The sequence below is a fragment of the Tachysurus fulvidraco genome, chromosome 24, assembly GCF_022655615.1.
Source record: "Tachysurus fulvidraco isolate hzauxx_2018 chromosome 24, HZAU_PFXX_2.0, whole genome shotgun sequence".
Classification (NCBI taxonomy): Eukaryota; Metazoa; Chordata; class Actinopteri; order Siluriformes; family Bagridae; genus Tachysurus; species Tachysurus fulvidraco.
The window spans coordinates 3,455,279-3,479,969 of record NC_062541.1 but is presented as its reverse complement, the minus strand read 5'-3'; the positions used below and the strand labels follow the sequence as shown (position 1 = coordinate 3,479,969).

The window sequence follows — 24,691 nt, the reverse complement described above, 5'->3', positions numbered from 1 at the left end:
ACGAAGAACACGTTAGTGTGGATTATTGACTCGGCTGTTACCTGATACAGCAGCGTGTCCAGCATGCTGACACTGAACACCTTCCCTGCAGCGAAGGGCAAGCGGAACATAAAGACCAGGTTGGAGCCTCGCTCCCGCTCCTTCTACAGGGTGGTGGTGGTGGTGGTGGTGGTGGTGGAGACATAAATCACACACTGATTAGCTTACAGTACAGCGCAGGATATTGAGTCTCTGTGTTTAAGCAGCGGAAGCACACAGTGGTGAGACGAGACTGACCTTCTCCAGTTTAGAGAGGGCAAGTGAGTAATGGTCTTTCACTCTGAACTGCATGAAGCGCATGTTGGCTGGGTGCGTGAGCTCCGTGATGATGCTGAGAGCTGGGAAAAGCCTGCGGGTTAAAACAGTTTGTTTACTCACTTTGTTTAAATGTTCACTTAAACACTTTTAGTGAAAATATCAAAAAAGATAAAGGATCAAAATTCACTCAAGCCCTCTAATCAGTGCTTAGCAACCGTTGCTATGTGCTGTTATCTCAGCCCTGCTTTGGGCACAAGAATTTGGACACATATTAAATTTGAAGCTCCAGATACGACTTCAGACACCCAGATAGTTTTGTTTACAGTTTTTTTTTTCTCATTTCAACTTTAGACTTAATGCTAAATTTAGCTGATTAAAAATAACTAATTCAAGTCATGTCTCATAGCTCAAAGGTGTTCAGTTAGCCAGAGATGCTAAAGTTTCAGCTCGCTAAACTTCTTGCTAATCTTGAAATGGATTTTCATTTGAAATAAACATTACCTTAAAGGCATTGCACTTCATTGGCAGAATTTTTGTCTTGGGTAACTGCAAATTTTTTTGTACTTACGTGTGTGTGTGTGTGTGTGTGTGTGTGTGTGTGTGTTTGAGTTGAATGTGCCAATGTTGTTGAGGATCAGTGACAACGCAATGGGAAAATAAAAAAACAACAACATAAAAAAGCTGCCGTTTCGTCATCTAGCTAACGAACTTTAATTAAATTTCCTCTAGGAATTTACATTTAAGTCCCTCCAGGATTTTGTGGTGTTTTTTAAATTTATTTTGTTGATATTTTCCTTTTATTTTGTAGATATTTTCCTTTTGTGTGTATGTTTCGTATTTTCGAGGATAACTTCTCGAATCGGTGAAATCACAAGCACAGGACTCTTCATCATACTGTACTCGTCTTCTTCAAACGTGAACGTAAGGGTAATTCGGCTAAACACGTGTTGTGATGACATCACACGATGCGATGTGTCTCTGCTCAAATCGGAAACGACACACTGGATATCGTGGAGTTTGCTTCACTTGCTTGAAAGAGTTACTTAAAGTGACTTAAAGAGTCAGAAGTCTAGAAAGAGTCTAAAAAGGGTTTTGATGTGTAGTAGCTTGAAAGGATGAACACATACTGAACACATGCTCAATTAGTACAAGATCAGGATCGTAAAAATACTTCCTGCTACTTGATCTCAGTAAACAATGGTAGCTACTTAGCAAGCTAATATAGTGTTTAGTTGAAATTAGCATGTGGGAAGCAGATGAAAATAAAGAGCTCATGTGCTGTAATAACATCCTGGGCACTGCTCAATTATTAACCAGAGATTACACTGGATATCTGTAGGTCAAACTGTCAACGTCTGTGGGGGAGAGGGGGGGGGTGTTTTGCAAATTGTGCTTAAATATTCATTTCAATTATTCATTATTGTCTTTATTATGAGATTAAAAAAAAGAGGTCATGGTACATGCAGTAGACGCTCGTAAGCAGCACCTGAAGAGCGTCTGGACGTTCACGATGGTTTTAGCGTCGGCCATGTAATCCTCCTCCGCGATCATCGAGCTCTCCTTATCCACCACCACCATGGTGTCTGCGAACGTCACGCCACAGCGTAACAAACTGTCTAGACTACACACACACACACACACGCACACACACACACACGGTTTTTTAAAGTTAGAAGCAGAATAATGTAGTTCTTATTAGAAGGACTGTATGGTGTAAAGAAAATGCCTGAGGCTTCTCTTACTTGTCGATGGATCCCACTGTGTAGAAGACCACGGGGAACCAGCAGATAGCCTCCAGGAAGTCTGCTTCAGGTCTGTTAACAAATAAACCAACCCACGTACGCACACACACACACACACACACACACACACACACACACACACACACACACACACACACACACACACACACACACACACACACACACACACACACACACACACACACACACACAGACAAATAAGAATAGGGTCTCATTAATGTAGGTGGTTTGATTTGTACCTGCTGGGAGTGGGTTTTGATCGCCGAGTGTGACACACGTGAGTGTGTAACGTGGAATGTTCCAGACTGAAGCAAAAGCTTAGACGGCCTCGATTTGTGTATGTGTCTTCTCGCACAGAAGCTACAAATAAAGGAAGATTATACCTACTAGAAACAATTTCTATCTCAGTGTGAAGGTGGAATTGTAGATCAGAGTGTACTATACAGACATCTGGATGTGTGTCTCGTCTCTTTTTCACTCCATCCCATTTCTTTTCCAATTTACTTCACCAAATAGTTCAAAGTAGATTTTTTTATCGCCATGCCGAGACTTCCAATTCTTTTATAGGGTGTAATTTATACTTTGATTGGATGATGTGGCCTTTTGAAAGCTTGATAACTCGCTCACTCTCTCAGACACTCGTTCACTTTCGGGTCACGTTTTATCCTTGTCAGGGGTGCGGTGGAGACGAGTAGGAATATACACTGGACAAAACACACAAACACCAACGAGCTGTTTATCATGTCCACATTTGAACGTACAGTAATCTGGCTAAACCGTTGTCGGGACTTACCGGAAGAACGCGGAGGAAACTGACACGGTTGACGTTTGAAGCTTGGACTCTGGAGCCATGACGCTAAACTCACAACCTTCCGACCGGTAGTCCTTAACCACTAGGCTTCCACATCCCCCAGTAATATGGATGCATGTGCGAAAGATGGGATTTACGAGTATTTACAGGCACATGACCAAACAACCACAAAGTCGTAATTACGAGTCTGTAACTCTTTTTAATTTCTGAGTCTCTGAGTGCCCCCTGAGTGCCCTGCCTCGATGACCCGATGACACCTGAGAAGTTCATATAAAGTGGTAGAAAATGAATGAATGAATGAATGAATGAATCTAATGCTTCAATAAGGCTTTTACCCAAGAACAAAAGTAAAAATATAAAAATAGTTTGGGGGGAAAAACACACACAGTAGTTTTGAGGAGCAAATACACCCTGATATAGTTCTGTCTTTTCTTTCAATTCAATTAGAGGTCGCTTTCTCCAGAAGCGGCAAAAAGATTGGATTAAAAAAGGAATAAAATAAGTGAAAGCCGATTATCTTCAGCGTGAGGTGACTCCAACGACCACCTGATGTCTTCTCCCCAGTGTCTCTGATCAGATTTGCCAAACTGACAACTGGAGCCCGTGCTATGAAATCCTAGCTACAATCAGTAAAAAGGAAGCATTGAAAGAAATGACTCAGAGCTTTATTGCGTCTGATTGTGTTAAAGTCCTGTCGTGTACCGAATCACTTTTCATTCACGGGCGAAAGCGCAGCGATTAGGTTTCATATTTAACGAGAGTTGCTGCGGTGTGGCGGACATGAGGTCACGGCTGATGGCTAAAAGCGATACGGAGAGGAAAGTTTGAATGCAGAGTCTCATCTGTGAGGTTCGTTTCTACCGTAGAGGTGTTTGTTTGTTTCTGCTAAACAAACAAACAAACAAATAAATAAATAAATAAATAAGACACTGTAATGAAACCCTTTTTCTCCTTCAGGAGCTTAAACATTAACCCATTTACTTGGATGTCAATATTTTGCCTCATGATCCAAACACGTAATAATGGAACATACGAGGAAACCTTCAAGTCCAAAAAAAATAAAATAACCGTAGACATTTAAATGTTTCGCACCTGTAAGACTTCACCTGCATTCATCTTGTAGATAAGACCTTCCCCTCACACCTTTAATCCTTTATTGGCAGACATTAAACCTGATGTCACATCCTGATGTAGTTTTTGTTACTCACATGCTCTCCAGCAGGAGCACTATGGGGTTCAGCTCCTTCCTGGGTCTGTAATACGCTCGCAGAGGCACGATGAAATTGTAGAGGCCGTTACCGGCACTTTCGGCCGACACGATGATCAGCTTGTTCTTGAAACCGTATGAGCGAGCATCCTCGTAAGGCATGTGATGACACGCCTGCGACACGGCGAGAACAAAACAACATGGAGGGAAGAGAATTGAGAACCTAATAGTGCATAAATTAACACCTCTGGTGAAAAATGAAGATATTCTTTAACACTATGGGACTCGAATTTAGATTAATGTGTAGTAATAATAATCAATTTCTAACAATTCATTCAAAAACTTCTATCTATCTATCTATCTATCTATCTATCTATCTATCTATCTATCTATCTATCTATCTATCTATCTATCTATCTATCTGTCTGTCTGTATGTCTGTTTATCTATCTATCTATCTATCTATCTATCTATCTATCTATCTATCTATCTATCTATCTATCTATCTATCTGTCTGTCTGTCTGTCTGTCTGTCTGTCTGTGTATCTATCTATCTGTCTGTCTGTCTGTCTGTCTGTCTGTCTGTCTGTCTATCTATCTATCTATCTATCTATCTATCTATCTATCTATCTATCTATCTATCTATCTGTCTGTCTGTCTGTCTGTCTGTCTGTGTATCTATCTATCTGTCTGTCTGTCTGTCTGTCTGTCTGTCTATCTATCTATCTATCTATCTATCTATCTATCTATCTATCTATCTATCTATCTATCTATCTATCTATCTATCTATCTATCTGTCTGTCTGTCTGTCTGTCTGTCTATCTATCTACATCCTGAAGCATGTTACTCACCTTCTATTACTTACAACTTATTTCTTATCTATTTATAGCTTCATTTAATATGCAGTAGCAGCTATATTTCTTTTTCTCTCCAGTTAATAAGTCAGAAACGCAGTTTGTCGGAAAATAAATCTATCCTGAGGGAAAACTTCACACCTTCAACGACGACAGACTTTTGTGTTGATGGTCTGCTGTCTGCCCAGTGTGTGAGCTGTAAGCTGTTTCTATAGAAACGGTCTCTCACCTTATCAAGGCGAAGGCAGCAAAAGGGCATCTTCTCCTGCAGGAGGTGGCAAAGGGCAGGAGAGCTACCAATGTACGGGGAGTTGAGTGGGTAACCCTTTACCCACCTACTCCAAACACACACACACACACACACACACACACACACACACACACACACACACACACACACACACACTGGTTTTATTGTGTCAGGTAAATAATGGCATGTCTTCACCTTAATACATTAAATCCTAACCCTAATTTTGAACTTCGCTGACTACTTACTCGCCCTGCATACCCCACCACTGGCCCTTGTGCTCTCCTCGACCTGCCACTTCCTCTTCCTCTTCCTCCTCTTCTTCTTTGCCGTCCTCTCCCCCCTCGTCTTCTGATTGGTCCCCCAGCAGGTCGAAGGTGGGACCATGGACACCATCCACAAGTTCCAGGACTGGAGCAATGCTGTGCCTTCTGTCCTCACCAGAGTCATCCACAGGGGGTGGGGCCAATGTGTTGGCTCCACCCACTTCCACACGGGTTCCTGTGCGTCCAGTCCTTCCCGTACTCAGGGCGATGCCCCCTGGGCCAGAGCCTTCAGGGCTGCTGTCACTGGAGTCATGAAGATCTATTGCCACCGTACCTGCAGAGTCAGATTAGCAAGAAGAACCTGCATTAAGAAGTGATTATTAAACTGTTTAAAAGTAAAATGATAGAATTTCAATAGAAATCAAATCAGCATCTGAAAAGTTTAACTTAAACCAGTACTTTACTGCCTCGTTAACTCTGCCAGGATTAATAACTATATTACAACGAGTATGTCGGACATAGGAAAGTACATTTACATAATATTCATCATAATGATACATCTGTCTGGACTAATTAATTTCTCATCAAACTTTCAAATGTTTCCTCGCTTCCCTTTAAGTAAAACATTATGGTTTTTAAATGAAATAAAAAAAGAAGACCAGGCTTCAGACCTACATCAAAAACCTAAATGGAAAACTAAAAAAAATCGAAGAAAATCTATATTTTTAAAAAGCTACATTTTAAAATCTAAGTATAAAAAGATCTTAACATCTAAAAAAACTTCCATCCATCCATCCATCCATCCATCCATCCATCCATCCATCCATTCATCCATCCATCCATCCATCCATCTTCTGGCGCTTATCCGGGGCCGGGTTGCGGGCGCGGCAGTCTAAGCAGGGACGCCCAGACTTCCCTCTCCCCAGACACTTCCTCCAGCTCTTCCGGGGGAATACCGAGGCGTTCCCAGGCCAGCTGAAAGACATAGTCCCTCCAGCATGTCCTAGGTCTTCCCTGGGGCCTCCTCCCGGTTGGACATGCCCGGAACACCTCCCCAGGGAGGCGTCCAGGAGGCATCCGGAACAGATGCCCGAGCCACCTCAGTTGACCCCTCTCGATGTGGAGGAGCGGCGGCTCTACTCTGAGGGATCTCGTCCTTTCGGTCATGACCCAAAGCTTATGACCATAGGTAAAGGGTAGGAACGTAGATCGACTGGTAAATAGAGAGCTTCGCCTTGCAGCTCAGCTCTTTCTTCACCACAACAGACCGGTATATCAATCGCATCACTGCAGAGGATATACCGTACCAATCCGCCTGTCGATCTCCCGCTCCGTCCTTCCCTCACTCGTAAACGAGATCTAAAAAACCTAATAAACATAAATCTGTACAAATTCTAAAACCTCTATAATTAGAAACAACAAACTTAAATGCAAATAAAAATAAATAAATAAATAACTATAAATATTTATATAAATTTTTTTAGGGAAAGTCAGTTTAACTCATTAGCATTGTTTGCGTTATAACAGCTAGCTATTAGCACACACGCTGGTGGCTTGAGGTGTGTTGGAGTACAGAAAATATGACATAACGTACCGTCTGCTTCTGCTTTGATTCTGTACACCAGTGTTAGAGCGTGTTCTTCGGTTGTTTAGTCCATCGATCGGCGTTTAAAGCGTAAAGATATATTTTACACACTCATCTCCCTACGGTCACTGGAACGACGAACAGGACTCCAGGCAGGATTTCATTCCCAGCCCTTTTCACTAGGTGGAGATGTTGGACTTGTCCTGTCGATTTATTTGTTCTCTAATTGTGCCCACACCTTTCCCATAATTTCTTATTCAGCACTCCAGTACAAAGTCAGAACCTGCTATGCACTTGAGCATCGTTTTGATTTCTTTTTTTTTTAATTTGGGACACTGAAAAAAAAAAAAAACTTAATATGAATTTTTGGAAATGAGGGCAATGTCTTTTATTTGTCTTTTATGTTTCCACTGATGTTTTTAATAGTAGTACCCAAGATACCTACTAAACTGTTTATCTTTCAGGTCTCACGGTCTATAAATAACTGGTTTAATAAACGTTTGATTCTAAATTAAACCGTTTAGCATAACAGTCGCGTCCACCAACAGCGGCACCTCATCGCACGTTATCGATAGTTAGTGCATGTGGATAAATGTCTTCTTCTTCTTCTTTCGGCTTTTCCCTTCAGGGGTCACCACAGCGAATCGTCTCTCTCCACCTATCCCTATCTTCTGTATCTTCAACACTTGCACCCACTAGCTTCATATCCTCATTAATTACATCCGTATACCTCGTCTTTGCCTCCTGCCTGGCAGCTCCATGTCCAACATTCTCCTACCGATATACTCACTCTCCCTCCTCTGAACATGTCCAAACCATCTTAATCTGGCCTCCCTAACTTTGTCCCCCAAACGTCCAAGTACTCGTTCCTAATCCTGTCCAATCTCGTCACTCCCAAAGAGAACCTCAACATCTTCAGCTCGGCTACCTCTAGCTAAACCGTACAGCATGGCCGGTCTCACCACTGTCCTGTACACCTGCGTGTGGATAAATGTAACAAAGCTAATAAAAATGACTTCTTGAACTTATTAGCTGTTATTTTTGTATAGTGTTGTGAACAATAGGCATTGCCCCAAACCCCAAACCATTACCTCATCTGTTTCTAAAGCACTATTTGGACGGGACTAGTTTTACGTGGGGACGTGGAGTAATGCAATTTTACCTCAGGACGTCTGTAATATTAATTGGCCAATTCGCACGGGACAAGACATCTCAGTAAAACTAGCAGAAGTGGGAGGGGTAACTCGCTTTATGCACCACAGTAACCTCCTTGTCGTCATGTGCGTATGACGTCGCCTCCCGTTATCACGTGCTCAAACAGACAACTTTCTTGAACCTCCATGCTTGAAAAACGTGCCAAAAACTACTTTTAAACAGGAAATGACGGAATTTTACCGTACATATTTACATCGGGTTTATTCGGACGGGATTAGCATTACCTGAGGTAATTTTTTTTAATTACAGAAGGTAAAAGTCGCCGTAATCTTTACTGACATTGTCCGTAATGATTACCGAGATGGCACATTCGGACGGGACTAAAATCACAGAGAAGCTCTGGTAATAATTACTTTACCCCCCACGTCCCCACGTAGAACTAATCCCGTCCGAATAGGGCTTTAGTGGCACCAGATCATGTGATTATACAGTAAACTGTTAACCTGTAGAGCGTATAGAGGTGAAGGGAAGAAGATTGACAGTGCTAAGGGTGTCGATGTTAGGGATGTAGTTAAGACAGAATCTTAAGAGGGTCGAGACCAAGTGATGGATGTGAACCCATGAGCAGAATACTGCAGAAATAAAGAAATAAAAAATAAAGAATCAATTTATTAAAAGTGTGTACACTGTGATCAGATCCTAGGGCTAGGTCTATTAGTATATAAAGAGAGAGAGAGAGAGTGAGTGAGAGAGAGAGAGAGAGAGAGAGAGAGAGAGAGAGAGAGAGAGGCAGGACGAGAGAGAGGCAGCACCTCGGGACATAAAGTGATGGAGCCATCAGGTCAGAACATGACACTGACACTCCTCTGCTTCAGTATCATGACTAAAGTGTGTAGGGACAAATCACTCTTGACAAACATATTTGTCTGAACATACGTACGTCTGAAATAGTAAGACCTCAAGATCTATTCTACATTTTGGGCACTGAACAGAACTGATAATGTGGTTGCTATGGGTTGCTAGGCAAGTTATCTTCTCCAGACTACAGTGTTTTTTTGACCTCAGGTCTCAGACACGAAGGGTTTTTTAAGAAGGTAGCAGAAATTCCTTAGTTACAGACAAGCTGGATGATGAGACTATGCATGATGATGTGATGGATGTCCTCTTGTTCTCCTCTGAAGGACATTTTAAGGCCATAACAGAAAAAAAACAACAACAAAACTGTAAAATATGAACATGAATGGTATTCTACATGTATAATAATTCTTAATCTTATGACCCACTCAGTGAAACAGTGTACAAAAATTGAGATGAAGCATCTTATGACCTCATCATGACCTGACCGACTCGATAGTGGAGATGTAACCTTGTATTGAGCGAAACGTCTGGTGCTGCAACCTTAAATGTGCTCCTATTAAAGTAAGTGTTGCTCAGTAGTTAATTGAGAACATGACACACCACTGAACGCAACTTTCTACACACCACTGTACAGTTTATTTATGTGATTCAATAATTATTAACCCCTGACTGACCCATGCTGGCGATGATGCTGTGGACAGGCAGACGCGTGAGTCCGTGGTAGATGGTCTGTGGGACGCCTCTGGAACTGTCTCCAGGGCCCCTGCTGGGTTCTCTGTGTCCCCGGACGAAGGCCGAGTTCTCCTCTTTGGAGATATTTATGTAAAAGCAGGTGTCTGAAGCTCCCATGATGTGGCACGGTCCAGGGTTCAGAAGGATGTTGGCCGTGTCCAGTCTCCGTACGGCAATAAGGCACACGCCGTATCTGACAATACACACAAACACACACTGAGGTCTGGAGAAAACCCCCGAAGCCCCGGGAGACACACAGGAGCACATAGAGGGTGGAGACGTGCGTCGAACCTCTTCCCAACCGTGCAGATGTTGAGGCAACTGTCATAACCTAACCTAAGCCACCTACCAGTTTCTACGCACCGTTACTGCAGATTCGAATACTCGATTCTGATTGGTCAGATCGGTCAATTAAATTTCTCTTACACTACTGCAGCTGCAAATCACATATTTATCACACGTCCATATAAACGTGCCGGTTCTTACACGTTATGGTTTCTATAGTAACGGTTCGCTCACAGGGACTTGCACGGGTGTTGCACATTTATTTTATGGAAATGTCAGTGCTTTGTTCCAGTCAGAGGTAAAGCTGAAACTTTAGGTCTTCAGGATGGAGGAGTTCATGCCTTGTGGTTTCCATGGTAACAAGACAAGCTGTTTTTTTTTTCTTTTCTTTTTTTTTTTTAACTTCACGAGGGAGAAAAAATATTCTTTACTGTACAGTATAAGACCGCGTGTATACGACATATCTCGGCATCAAATTCCCAAACCGTCGGGAAAACCTTCGTCGTGATCTACAGAAGTCAAAACAAAAGGACCAGCGGATTTAAATCAGAGGTTATGACAGTAATAATTCCTATCACATGCAGGAACGAATAAAGGCAATTTGTTGTGTTTCATCCCCCGGTTGCTCCTGACACCCCGGTGATGAACGATCTCTCAGCTGTTCTCTAACTGCCTTCACTATTGACTGTGATGTGAAGGAAAGCAATTTTGAAGATGAGGTGCTGGTTAGAAGCAAAGCACAACAGAGCAAATTGGGCATTGCAAAAACAACATTACAGGATCTCTAGAAAAAAGCATGAAAACCCCTGGAGAAGTGAAACACCACAGCAGCTTACAGCAGAGATCAGAAGAGCTTTGAAGGAAAAAAGAAAGAAAAAAAAAGACATCCAAAGGATTTAAACGTAATTTAAAACAAATAAGATTTCCGTACTTTTAATCAGACGCCGAAGCAAAGAAATGGGTTTCAAAGTGTTTGGGGGAAAAAAAATTGTAATCAGAACTACATATGAATCATATATGAACTGTGTGTGTGTGTGTGTGTGTGTGTGTGTGTGTGTGTGTGTGTGTGTGTGTGTGTGTGTGTGTGTGTGTGTGTTTATACACAGCTCACTTTCTGTGGGCATGGAATGAGGCAAAGGTGAAGCTCTTGCCCTGGTACTCTCCGAAAAACTTGCTCTCCTCCAGCCGGATGTGATGCACTTCATTCGCCGAGCAGCGGCGGTACGTACGCTGCCACTGGTCGGCCGAGTTCGCTCCTCCTTCCCTGTGGCAGAGGAGAAAAAAAAACCACAGCAGTGACCTTTATAAGATTCACAGCTTAAATCCTTTCCTCAAATGCCACAAAGATCAGCGTTAACTGTGACAGAAAGGGGAAAGATCATAGAGACAAAATTTGATTAATCACCACATAGATTTATTTGATCGATTAGACATATCGAGTGCGTTGTTAAAATATGACAAAAAAAACAAACAAACACACACACACACACACACACACACACACACACACACACACACACACACACACACACACACACACACACACACCAGGGGTCACCTCTTATTTGTGTCAAAAAAAACACAGTGTGTGTACAACATTACATTCACCAATAAATAATCTTGTAATTAACCTTTAACCGATCAGTGTGCGGCACGGTTTCTAGCTCCGCCCATGAATCCCTGTTAATTTCTCTTAGAGCCCTGATAAGAAAAGCGACCAAATTGAACTCTGCAAAATAAAATAACAGCAAAATGTGAAATCGCTGATTTGTTACCGTAACGTCTATAAAGGTGTGATTAGATTAGAACCGGAAGAACTGATTTGGAGAATATTCAACCCTCTTCACCAGTGGTCCCCAACCCCCAAATGGTACCGGGCCGCCCAAGGAACATTAAATTATTCCCATTGTATTTACTGTGGTGTATTTCTCTCGGGTTTGTGCGATTTTCCATGGACGAGAGGTTAACCGGGAGCTGAGAGACGTCACCTAAAGCCGCACCGATACCGCGCATGCGCAAAATATCGTGATATCGGGCCGGGTTTAGGTGACGTCTGGAGCTGAGCGGCTGCGAGCGGCAGTGGTGTTGTAGCTTTGGTGGAGAGAGAAGGTGTGTATCGCTCTTCTCTCTGTTCACCGGTACTTTGTCATGTTTAACGGTGCTTGGTGTACGTGTATATTGTGTTTGTTCAAATTTAACCCACAGATTAGCAAAAATGAGCAGGAAACAGACGTCGTTAGAAAGTTAGAAACTCTGCCGGTGTTCTGGATTAAAGTCATGGCGGAATACCCTGAGATTGTCACCACAGCACTTACATCCCTATCGCCATTTCCGACATGCTATCTGTGTGAAGCGGGGATTTCTGCAGTGACGGCAACCGAAACAAAACAACGGAATAAACTGGACATAAGCGACACACTTCGGGTGTCATTGTCTCCTGTTACCCCAGATGGAACCGTCTCGTTGTAAAGAAACAAGCTCAGGGTTCTCATTGGTTTAGTGTTGTAGTGAGTTAAAAAGGCATGTTTAAATACAATTAAATTTAAATTATTAACATTGACCGGTCCGCGGCAAAAAAAAAAGTTGGGTACCACTGGGCTACACACAGTGCATTACAGATAGCAGGCTATCATGGTTGAAATGATATTCAAGAGTCTCGAAAAGATTTAATATCACAGTGAATCAGATCCTGCTGAGGTTTTTAACCTGACTGAGGAGAAGTATTGCGCAAGTCTGGCTACGACGGACCTCATAGACTTCCTGATCTGATCTCATGCCTTCACAGTGATTTAGTCAGAGTTGGTAAATATTCCATTAGCACTGTATTTAATGACATGCTGAAAAGATCAGGATCAGGTTCTTGGGAAACATTAAACACCATTAGATCCTGATGGGAATTGTTGATTGGACTCCACTAGGATCTCTTTCCCATTAAGCACTGAAATGGTGATTGTGAGGTTATGGACCTGTGAAGGGGCTGAAAGGCTCCTCCTCGCTGCTTGAAGGTTTCTGAAGGCGCTGTTCTGAACAGAAAGAACATACACTGTAGGTAAGAATGCAGGTGAGTGTATGTAAGTATATATGTGTGTGTGTTTGTGTGTGTGTGTGTGTGTGTGTGTGTATGTGTGTGTGTATGTGTGTATGTGTGTGTGCATGTGTGTATGTGTGTGTGCATGTGTGTATGGGTGTGTGTATGTGTGTGTATTTGTGTGTATGTGTGTGTATGTGTGTGTGTGTGTGTGTATCTGTGTGTATGTGTGTGCATGTGTGTATGTGTGTGTGTTTGTGTGTGTGTATGTGTGTGTGCATGTGTGTATGTGTGTGTGCGTGTGTATGTGTGTGTGCATGTGTGTATGCGTGTGTGTATGTGTGTGTATTTGTGTGTATGTGTGTGTATGTGTGTGTATGTGTGTGTATGTGTGTGTGTGTGTGCATGTGTGTATGTGTGTGTGTATGTGTGTGCATGTGTGTATGTGTGTGCATGTGTGTATGTGTGCGTGTGTGTGTGTGTGTGTGTGTGTATGTGTGTGTATGTGTATGTGTGTATGTGTGTGTATGTGTGTGTATGTGTGTGTGTACGTGTGTGTGTGTGTGTGTGTGTGTGTGTGTATGTGTGTGTGTGTGTACGTGTGTGTACGTGTGTGTACGTGTGTGTGTGTGTGTGTACGTGTGTGTGTGTGTGTGTGTGTGTGTGTGTGTACGTGTGTGTGTATGTATGTATGTATGTATGTATGTATGTATGTATGTATGTAACCTGAGCTGCAGAGATGGCAGAGTTTACCAACAATAATCCTGGAGCTATGAGTTAAATTCAGTCGGACTGTAAAGCATTTTCAGCCACAGGTCTGGTGACTGAGCAGCTTTAGAGAAATCTGGATATAAAATTAGAGCCTTAATGAACAACCCAGAGGACACAATAATGAGGAAAATCTCTCTGAGCTGACATGAGCAAGAAACCTCAGGAGGAAACAGATTTACAGCACTAAATCCCTGATAAGTGTGTTTATATGTGTGTGTGTGTGTGTGTGTGTGTGTGTGTGTGTGTGTGTGTGTGTGTGTGTGTGTGTGTGTGTGTGTGTGTGTGTGTGTACTCACTGTCCTCTGGACGAATGGATCAGTAAGGTAATCAGAGTGGAGGTGCCGGGACACACACAGTTGAGGGCGAGCATGGCATACTTAAACTCTTCTTCACACACCACATGATCTGTATCAAAACAAAAACAAGCAAAACAAACAGAATGAAGACGGAAACCTTTAACATAAATGTCCCCCAGTGAGTAAGGCAAAGCCACCGAGAGGGAATCCTTAAGTCTGTCAGATATGTTGAGAGATTAAAACACGAGTCTATCAGCAAAGAACCTTGAAAAAAAAGAAAAGAAATATTGTTTGAAATTTTTCTTCGATTCGATTTTATGAAAAGTTCGATTTTTTTAGTGATATACTGTAAGAGCTAAAAATCACCCTGATCAAGGTGGAGCACGTAAGACGGGTAAAGAAGGAGGTAATACACAATACAGGTGTAGTTAATGTGCTTGCTAAAGCACATTCTTATTCTCTTGCATACTTATTATTATTATTATTATTATTATTATTATTATTATTATTATTATTATTATTATTATTATTATTATTATTATTATTCTCCCGGACACTTTTTCGGCGCGTAACTTGTCCCGCAGCTTTTGTCCTAGACCCAAAGCGGCCAAAAAAGTCCCATAGAAATGAATGGGAAATTCCTAAAATTAAAGGGAAATCAAAAATTTAGCACAACATGGACATGTGACATATCAAAACACTCAGCACTATGAGGGGAACTGACGTCACGTGTAGCCCTGCCCCCAAAATTAGAGAAATAAAAAATTTAGCACAACAAGGACATGTGACATATCAAAACACTCAGCACGATGAGGGGAACTTGCCACGTGCAAGCACATTCAAGCACATTTTCTTTAGGAAATGTACCGTTCTAGTTTTGTGTTGTTGTTCTTTCTATTGTGTGAAAGCCAGCATCTGGTCTACAGAGCCTCAGCTCTCATCTGTCAATAAGACCGGCTGTAAAATGACCTCCGGCCCTCCTGTCACTTCAGTGCTTTTGATAAGTGTGGACTAAAACCACACAGTATAAACACACACACACACACACATACACACACACACACACACACACACAGAGGCAGCAGGCGATGTCCATCATCACTACATAAACAACGAGAGTCAGATAAAGATTAAAATAAAAACGAAAAAACAAGGACAGGAAAAAAAAAAAGGAAAGGCACGGATCTGAATACACTGTTGTCATTTAATTAAAGAGAAAAATGCCTACAGCGTTAAAATGCTGACAAAACAGCTGCATGGCTAATTACTAAAGCAGCGTGTTGGCGTTGCAGTTCAGCTGTAATGAGCAAATATTTACAACATTAGATAATTAAAGTCAAATCCATACGATCGTGCTCGCCTTTTAAAATCCCGAGCACGAGCCGTCCTTTTATCGCCGAGCCAAAAAGCTGGCTGTTTTTCCTTAAACGGATGAAGTAGGCCGTTATTGCTGTGAGCACCTGCTGTTTTTTTTTTATTTTTTATTCATGCCTTTCATGGACAAGAACAGTTTTATTGTAAAGTGAATTTCCCCGAGCCTTAAGACGTGTTATGTAAGAGAAAAGGAGCAAAAATGGTCCTCGTTAAAAGACTGATAAAAAAAAGAGGGGAAAGAAGCACAATAGGATGGAAATGGGTTGAACAAAAATAAACAGTGTCCCATAACAGTGATTACTGGGGCTTTTTATAAACATTTAAAATCACGGATTGTGAGATTCACATTCTAAATATTTCTTTTATAAAATCAAATGAATAAAATCTAAAAAACAGTTCATGTCATCAAAACAGAATAAAATGAAATAAAGTTCACTGGTCAGATAATTCTCAGAGCTTTCACAATCCTGGAATCCTGGGATTATATAGTTAGAGGTTTCAGACTGCTGTTAACACTAAACCCTGTCTCTCTATCATCGGACCTTGTTTAACGCTGTACTAAACCCGGGATTAACCTTCTTCTAATTTGCATATTTACAGTACAGAACAAAAGTTTAGACACCCCTTCTCATTCAAAGAGTTTTCTTTATTTTCATGCCTATGAAAATTGTAGATTCACACTGAAGGCATCAAAACTATGAATGAACACGTGTGGAATTATATACGTACATAACAAAAAAGTGTGAAATGACTGAAAATATGTCATATTCTAGGTTCTTCAAAGTCGCCACCTTTTGCTCTGATTACTGCTTTGCACACTCTTGGCATTCTCTTGATGAGCTTCAAGAGGTCGTCACCTGAAATGGTCTTCCAACAGTCTTGAAGGAGTTCCCAGAGATGCTTAGCACTTGTTGGCCCTTTTGCCTTCACTCTGCGGTCCAGCTCACCCCAAACCGTCTCGATCGGGTTCAGGTCCGGTGACTGTGGAGGCCGGGTCATCTGGTGCAGCACCCCATCACTCTCCTTCATGGTCAAATAGCCCTTACACAGCCTGGAGGTGTGTTTGGGGTCATTGTCCTGTTGAAAAGGTGGTGTGTCCAAACTTTTGGAAGGTGTGTCCAAACTTTTGGTCTGTAGTGTATATATCAACAACTCTGATTGGATGAATCCAGCTTGCGCCCGCTTTAAATAACGGCTCGTCTCTTCCTTTCCCATCAGTGAGTAAAAAAAAACCACTCAGGTCTGTTGTTCTGTCCCCGAACAGGTTCTGTTATCTTTAATAACTTTATTTTTTTTTTTTCCGAGCCATTTTTTTTTTGTTAAACGTTGCTACCTTTTCACCTGATAGATGGTTTTCACCTGTTGTTCGGTTTCTGATTGAGTTTCTGTTGCTAAGCATCTAGTCTGAACATTCTAACGCCACACGGCCACACGCTGTACACGGTTAGCAACGCAATGGTGAGTTACCACTGTAAAAGCCGTCGTAACTCTGCTTCAGTGCAGGGTTTCATATCCAGGGAAAAAAGCCATGCTAAGCCTTACTTCTACATCACACGTGTGAGACGTTCCTCTAGAACGATGATAACCCAGAGTTAAGTGAAGTGTGAAAGAGTGTAGTTACGGACTTTATCTACCGACTGCCATGTTTCGTAGGAGGTGTAATGAAACTGGAGAACCTTAAGGAAACCTGATCATGAGAAGATTAGACAGAACTCCACACAGACAGTAACCAGAGCTCAGAATCAAGCAGTGATGCCAAAACAAACATCTATAATAAAATCATATATGATGCCATGTTTGCACTGCCTTAGAATAATCCCCAGCTAAGAACAAGAGTATTCCTTAGATGTTCTGCTCCTCAGCCTATTAATAATAAAACTGTGGCTGACAGGCTGCTTAAATTCTTAGCGATTTCAGGCAGGATGCAAGTACTGTATGTAAACACAACATAGCTTTCATTCATTCATTCATTCATTCATTTTCTACCGCTTATCCGAACTTCTCGGGTCACGGGGAGCCTGTGTCTCACGCGTCATCGGGCATCAAGACAGGATACACCCTGGATGGAGTGCCAACCCATCACAGGGCACACACACACTCTCATTCATTCACTGGGGACAATTTTTCCAGAGATGCCAAACTAACCATGTCTTTGGACCGGGGGAGGAAACCGGAGTACCCGGAGGAAACCCCCGAGGCACGGGGAGAACATGCAAACTCCACACACACAAGGCAGAGGCGGGAATCGAACCCCCGACCCTGGAGGTGTGAGGCAAACGTGCTAACCATTAAGCCACCGTGCCCCCACAACATAGCTTTTATTAAGGGAAATCAAACACACTGTCGTAATCTATAGTAAGAGACTGATCACATGCAGAAAGGGTTAAACACGGACGATCCGAAATCGAAAAATATCAGTGACGATTTGGGATACCGGCTCAAACAGAAAAAATCTAAAGAACATGGCAATCAAGAATACAAATAAGCGCAGAAAGACTTTGTGATACAAGAAAGAAACAGCAAGGGGTCAAGGGGTAACGTTGGGGATCGGACTAATGACAGGGCCTGAAGTGGAGAAAAGCTGAAAACTGCATGGAACCCCAAAAGATATAGTATGGAGCGAGAAACCAGTAAAATCCAGAGTCTGCTCCTCTTTTTAAGGAACATTACTTCCTACGTTCCCAAGGTCTCTTACACCACCCCATAGCTAAGCCAAAATCAGACCAGGATCCACTTACTGTACCTCAAATCACTTACCACTTCCTGCACTGCACTATGCTCCTTCTGATCCTCCAGCACTGCTCCAAATATCACACCATCTCTCAGAGTACAAGGAAGACCTGCAGCGAGACTCTGGCACTTTCAGTAGGTGGTATCATGAACTTCACTAGATGTCCAAACTAGTAGACTTTAAACCGCGTCCAACGACCTACCTCTACCTAAAGTACTCTGACCTGCTCTTCTTCTACTGTTACTGCTGAAGAACACCGCACAGTCATTCAGCTCCACCGTCAATTCCATCGTCATCACATTCGACAAAATGCAGGTCAAGTTGACTTCGACGCTCCAGACAGTCAGTCTGCTGAGAGCTGAGAACTTCACCACCTTTTTTAAAGAGAGGATTAACGAGACATGCCATTCTGTCCTTCCTACCTTTATTATTACACTTCATTTTCACGCTTCCTGTTCCGTCTCCTTAATATGCAGCTCTCTTTTTTCAGAAGAAGACATTCAGCTGCGTCTCTCGTCGGCTGGATCCCATCTCTTCCATAATGCTCTCAAGACCTCAATTTGTTCGTTATTTCCTTTATGAATGGCTCCATAAGATCTGGTCATATTTCGACTTTGATTTCATTTGATAATTTAGGGAGGAAAAAAAAACACTGAAGGCTTTGGCAACTTCAGGAAGGTATAATTTCAACAAATTTCTTGTCTTGTTTATAGTCATATGTATTTCTTTTTCATCTGACTTCAAGGACTACGGTGGCTGAGAAGTGCAAAACACATTAATAAATCAAAAAGCACATTAACAAATCCGAAAACACAACGACTCAGACAACCCGGAAGAGGTAGGTATAGTTTGCGAATGGAAACTTACTGATTATTGTACACGAGACCTGTGATTCAAGATATACAGGTGAATGACAGGTGTCTCGTCCGATGATCGGTAAGTTTCCATTCGCAAACTATACCTACCGTTTCCGGATTGTCGGAATTGCCGTTGTGTTTTCGGATTTGTTAATTTGTTTTCAGATTTATTAATTTGTTCTCTGATTTGTTTTCGATTTGTTGCTTTGTTTTCGGATTTGTAAATTTGTTCTCTGATTTGTTAATTTGTTCTCTGATTTGTTGTTTTGTTTTCGGATTTTTTAATGCGTTTTCGATTAGTTGTTTTGTTTTCGGATTTGTTGTTTTGTTTTCGGATTTTTTAATGCGTTTTCGATTTGTTGTTTTGTTTTCGGATTTGTTAATTTGTTCTCTGATTTGTTGTTTTGTTTACGGATTTTTTAATGTGTTTTTGGATTTGTTGTTTTGTTTACGGATTTTTTAATGCGTTTTCGATTTGTTGTTTTGTTTTCGATTTGTTGTTTTGTTTTCGGATTTGTTAATGTGTTTTGCACTTCTCGCCCACCGCAAAGGACTCTTCACAATCACATTGTGATTGTTAAAGACAGTCAAACAATTATCTATCCTGATCCCTCATCAGGTTTTGATCTTCAATCCTAACTTGTCAGCTAGTGGCTCAGCTCCAGTATGTGTAGGAATGCTCATAAAAATTGACACGATCCACATCTACCTGCTATACGCAGACTTCACTGAATTCCCACAAGTCTCAGTTTTTGATCCTGTTCTATTCTGCATTAAATACCGTCTCTCTCTCACTGAGGACATATCCACACATGGTCTTTCATACCACTACTAAGCTGATGACATCAATTCCTCTTGTCATTTCCCGAGGTTCTTATCCAAGGTTCTGCTCAGATCTTAAAATGTTTGAAGGACATCGTCACATGGATTGGCCCTTATCTCCTGAAACAAACTCCTAGCCATTCTGACCTGCTGTGTAAACTCTGAAAATGTATCTCCAAGTTAGGATCTCCAAGATAAAGTCAGGTCATGTTCCTGGCAGGCTCTAGGCTCATGCTACATTCTTATCTCATTTGTTTGTCCTTTAAAATAAAGGATTTGGCCGTTTCTCTACACACGGGCCATTCTGAGGATCCCTCAGACCATCATCATCTCGTTTCTGGCAGATATTCCCCTGCATGCGATTAGATCTCTGCATCAGTTTCCTTCAACTGATGCTTCTTTACTTAACCATAATATACCTACAGTAGACACACCTAAAGGCACTCACTGTACTGTATGCATTTAGCACATGACACTAAAAGTGATCTGTCACTGAAACTGGACTCATAGGTCAGAGATTAAGACCTTGAACTAAACTACTACTTTGAAGGTAATAAGTTCAAATCCCTCCAGTAGCAAAGATTCTTCTCATGGGCCATTGAGCTAGGCCCTAAACCCTCAGTTGTATAAATGAAATAAAATGAAGTTGCTCTGGATACGAGCATCTGCTAAATCCCATAAATGCAAGTGCACTCATCTTTCAAGAGAATCTGCATCAAAGCTGTTCTTTGGTTGTGAAAAAAAAAAGACTGAAGGTCTACTGTACCTCTAAACTAAACACTTTAGCCTTGAAGCAAGCACGAATTCCACACAACCGCCTGACTTATGCTCTGTTTTTTTTCTCCTTTACTAACTCGTCTTTAATGGGAGTGCTGACGATGCCGTCAGCCAAATTCCGCCGAGTGATGCGGTGTAAAACTGTAAAAAGGAGCTGGAAGGGTGACTCAGGTCCAGCACTACAGTCTCTTAGGTAGGAATGTTACAGTAAAATAATAAGCATACAAATTTCTAAGAATAAAAAATTCTTAGGGGGGGGCACAGTGGCTTAGTGGTTAGCACATTTGCCTCACACCTACAGGGTCGGGGGTTCGATTCCCGCCTCCGCCTTGTGTGTGTGGAGTTTGCATGTTCTCCCCGTGCCTCGGGGGGTTTCCTCCGGGTACTCCGGTTTCCTCCCTCGGTCCAAAGACATGCATGGTAGGTTGATTGGCATCCAAAATTGTCCGTAGTGTGTGAGTGTGTGAGTGAATGAGAGTGTGTGTGTGCCCTGCGATGGGTTGGCACTCCGTCCAGGGTGTATCCTGCCTCGATGCCCGATGACGCCTGAGATAGGCACAGGCTCCCCGTGACCCGAGAAGTTCGGATAAGCGGTAGGAAAGGAATGAATGAATGAATGAATGAATGAATGAATGAATGAAAAAATTAAAGTCAAGTCAAGTCAAAAAAGAGAGTTTCTTTATCGGATTATAAATTGCCATAGCGGCAGAAATGCTAATTTGTCTCTATGACATTTCTGCTCTGTGTCAGAGATGTTTACATTTCTCACATTTATAACATAAAGACGATAGAACATCTCTAATATGATCGGTCACCAACGTAATCCCTACACCATATAGACTCAAATATCTTCACGTCGAGGCAAAGTGAAGGTTTATAATAGAGCAGATTTTAAAAGCACACCTATTTGTAAATTGAACAACCAATCGCAGTCTTCAAAAGAATGTGTCACCTAGCAACAGCTTAAGCCCCACCTCTTCTCTAAGGTAAACATTGTTGTTGTTGTATTTTCCTTGTTCAGAGTTGCTCTGAGATCTGAGGTCCTGAATCATCCTGAAGATAAGATTCATAGATTCCTAGACTCTTTATGACTTATATTTAACAGCATGCCTCTAATAACTGTTTTATTCCACACTTAATTTTATAGTATTCTTATCTCATGGCGTATTTGTACTAGCATAAAAATATGTTTTTCATTAGACCATGTAGCACTTTTGTGAGTCGCTCTGGAGAACGGCGACTATTGAATGCCGTGAACGTAAATCTCCTGGTTTATTGTATTAAAGTGTCTGGATTCTGTACAATTCTCCCTCCATCTGTACAATTTTAACTCCCTGAAATGATCCTGTATGTGGTTATAGTTTAACGAGCGAGTATTTCAGTCTAGTCCACATTCTGTGTGTCGATTCCGTCAGGCAGGAAACATCCCTGTGTCCCACTGCTTTAAATATTACTGAATAAATAATAAAACACTCAATAAATCATAAATTAATTCCGTAATCCATTTCTGAAATGCTTTCTTGCCTGCGGCACCGACATTTCTCAGTCAACCCAGAGCTAGGAGTTAAATGTATTAAATGAAATATTAAATCTGCATTGTCTTCAAAAAAGGTGTCCTGAAGATCAACATATCATTTGACATATGATATCTTCTTCTTCTTCTTCTTCTTTATAAAAAAATTCACATACAGACAGAATTGTTTGAATAACGTTTTTTTTTCTCGGTAAGATTTCAGCCGGTCACGCTGTAGCTCGCCGCCATGAAGGAGTTCATTCAAGGATTCAGAGGATGGAGACAAGCCGGGTGCTGGTTCAGAGCTAGCGCTAGTGCTGGTTCAAAGTTGGTTCCACTGGCGAACCTTCTAAGAACCGGTTTGCCTTTCCACCAGCTAGAGAGCCGTCACAGCGCCGAGTGTGACGTCACTGTATACGTGTCACGTGTCCCAGCAACGTTAGCGCAGCAGCGGCAAACACAAACACAACAACAATGGCGGATGTCGCTTTACTGTTAATGCTCATGGCTTTGTGAACCTACTTCGGAATCCAAACGCGGCGAATAAAACGTGTACGTGCGGCTCCGTGTAAACTGTATAAACGGAGGTTGTAATCGATAAAGTACATAACGTTATTTTATCATTAACACAAAAAAAAGTTTGCCTTAGCATGTAGCTACCTACTATCATGTGTGCTGATAATGTATCATATCGCGGTAAAGTAAAAGTGTATTAAACATTAGTATACTTAAGGTACATTATCAAATGCGCTAACAGTAGCCCCGCCCACAGCTCCTGACGCAAGCGGTTCTTAAGTCTAGACCAGCGACGTTTTGGTGCTACTTAAGAACCACTTTTCCTGGTTCAGAGCCGGTGCTTTGGCGGTCGAAACAGAAAGAACTGGTTCTAAATTAGGCTCCGAACCTGCACTCAAACTGCCTCGGTGGAAAAGGGGCATACGTTCAGCAGTTCGACGCGGCTTTAATCTCCGAAGTCAGAAACATGTCGTTATCTGTTTAGAAAGCTTCACGTCGATATTTATTGTTTGGATTTCACAGTAATATTGACTCCTTAAAGCTCGAATGCTTCACAATAAAGCCAGAGCACACAAGGAGAGCGGAAGCACTTAAAACGACATAAAACACTTTATAAAGGAAAAAAAACATTTGCTACGTCACGGTTTCCATAGTAACGACTCACACAATGAACAGATCGTAATGCACATTTTCTTCATGCGATAAATAAATACATACAAAACCTACAGGTTAACATTCTCTGCAGACCTCAGTGTATATATATTCATTCATTCATTCATTCTCTACCGCTTATCCGAACTTCTCGGGTCACGGGGAGCCTGTGCCTATCTCAGGCGTCATCGGGCATCGAGGCAGGATACACCCTGGACGGAGTGCCAACCCATCACAGGGCACACACACTCATTCATTCACTCATTCATTGCGGCCAATTTTTCCAGAGATGCCAATCAACCATGTCTTTGGACCGGGGAGGAAACCGGAGTACCCAGAGGAAACCCCCGAGGCACGGGGAGAACATGCAAACTCCACACACACAAGGCGGAGGCGGGAATCGAACCCCCAACCCTGGAGGTGTGAGGCAAACGTGCTAACCACTAAGCCACCGTGCGCCCGTGTATATATACAGTATATATTTCTCAGTACGTTTACATTCTGTTTCATTTTCCTACCGTAAAAACAAACCCCTGTGTTCGACTATAGTGCAATAATCCGTAATTACTATTTTATTTTGATTTCTATTTTTCATCTTCTTTAAATATGAAGTAAATGTGCAGCAACAATAATAATAATAATAATTATATTTACACATTCAGGTTTCATTACTCCACCACCCCAAAGAAGCTAAAGGAGTGAAAATTAAGGCTCGCCTCATTTCCTGGCCTGTTTTTCACCTGAAACGAGTGAATCGTGACTCATTTGCTTTTTATGACCAAATCTGTCTTTTTTTTTCGGTCATCTTTCTGGGTGGTTTCCTATTATTTCTGTGGAAAAAGCAAAGCCTCAGGGTGCAGCAGTTTAGTAAGAAACACACACACACACACACACACACACACACACACACACACACACACACACACACACACACACACAGATAAAGGATAAGAGGACGTCCTTCTCTACATCCTCCCCCCCGTCCTCTCCTGTCTGTCTAATTGAGAGTGACACAGTCCATCGTTTCTCTCCACGAACCTGCAAGTAACATGTTTGTCATTTACCTCTGATGCACGACTCAATTATCAGCTGCAAAGACAAACAAAACACAATGAACTACATACACAAATAAACAAACACCTAATACACTGAAACATGGAAACACTTTTTTTTAAACTCCCCAGGAGACATCCGTTTTGTACAGTCCAAATGACAACAACAAAAACAAATATACAAAAACATGCAATATTAGATATAACCTTCAAAAAATAAATAAATAAATAAATAAAACACAAA

At 41.8% G+C, this 24,691-nt stretch overlaps 1 protein-coding gene across 4 annotated transcripts in view; it reads right to left on the bottom strand.

The window, feature by feature from the left end:
* LOC113661975 (potassium channel subfamily T member 2) overlaps positions 1 to 24,691 on the bottom strand; it is a 105,542-nt gene that overhangs the window by 7,416 nt on the left and 73,435 nt on the right. Inside the window, exons 15-25 of one of the 4 annotated variants that reach the window (XM_047808232.1) lie at positions 14,155 to 14,263; positions 13,026 to 13,082; positions 11,171 to 11,323; positions 9,717 to 9,967; positions 5,427 to 5,778; positions 5,161 to 5,269; positions 4,080 to 4,252; positions 2,040 to 2,111; positions 1,784 to 1,918; positions 277 to 388; positions 42 to 143 (exon numbers count right to left, since the gene is read on the bottom strand). In XM_047808232.1, coding sequence (XP_047664188.1) covers positions 42 to 143; positions 277 to 388; positions 1,784 to 1,918; positions 2,040 to 2,111; positions 4,080 to 4,252; positions 5,161 to 5,269; positions 5,427 to 5,778; positions 9,717 to 9,967; positions 11,171 to 11,323; positions 13,026 to 13,082; positions 14,155 to 14,263 — 1,625 coding nt within the window. The remainder of the gene's footprint in view (positions 1 to 41; positions 144 to 276; positions 389 to 1,783; positions 1,919 to 2,039; positions 2,112 to 4,079; positions 4,253 to 5,160; positions 5,270 to 5,426; positions 5,779 to 9,716; positions 9,968 to 11,170; positions 11,324 to 13,025; positions 13,083 to 14,154; positions 14,264 to 24,691) is intronic. The other 3 variants (XM_047808233.1, XM_027176547.2, XM_047808234.1) reach the window with 3 other exon arrangements.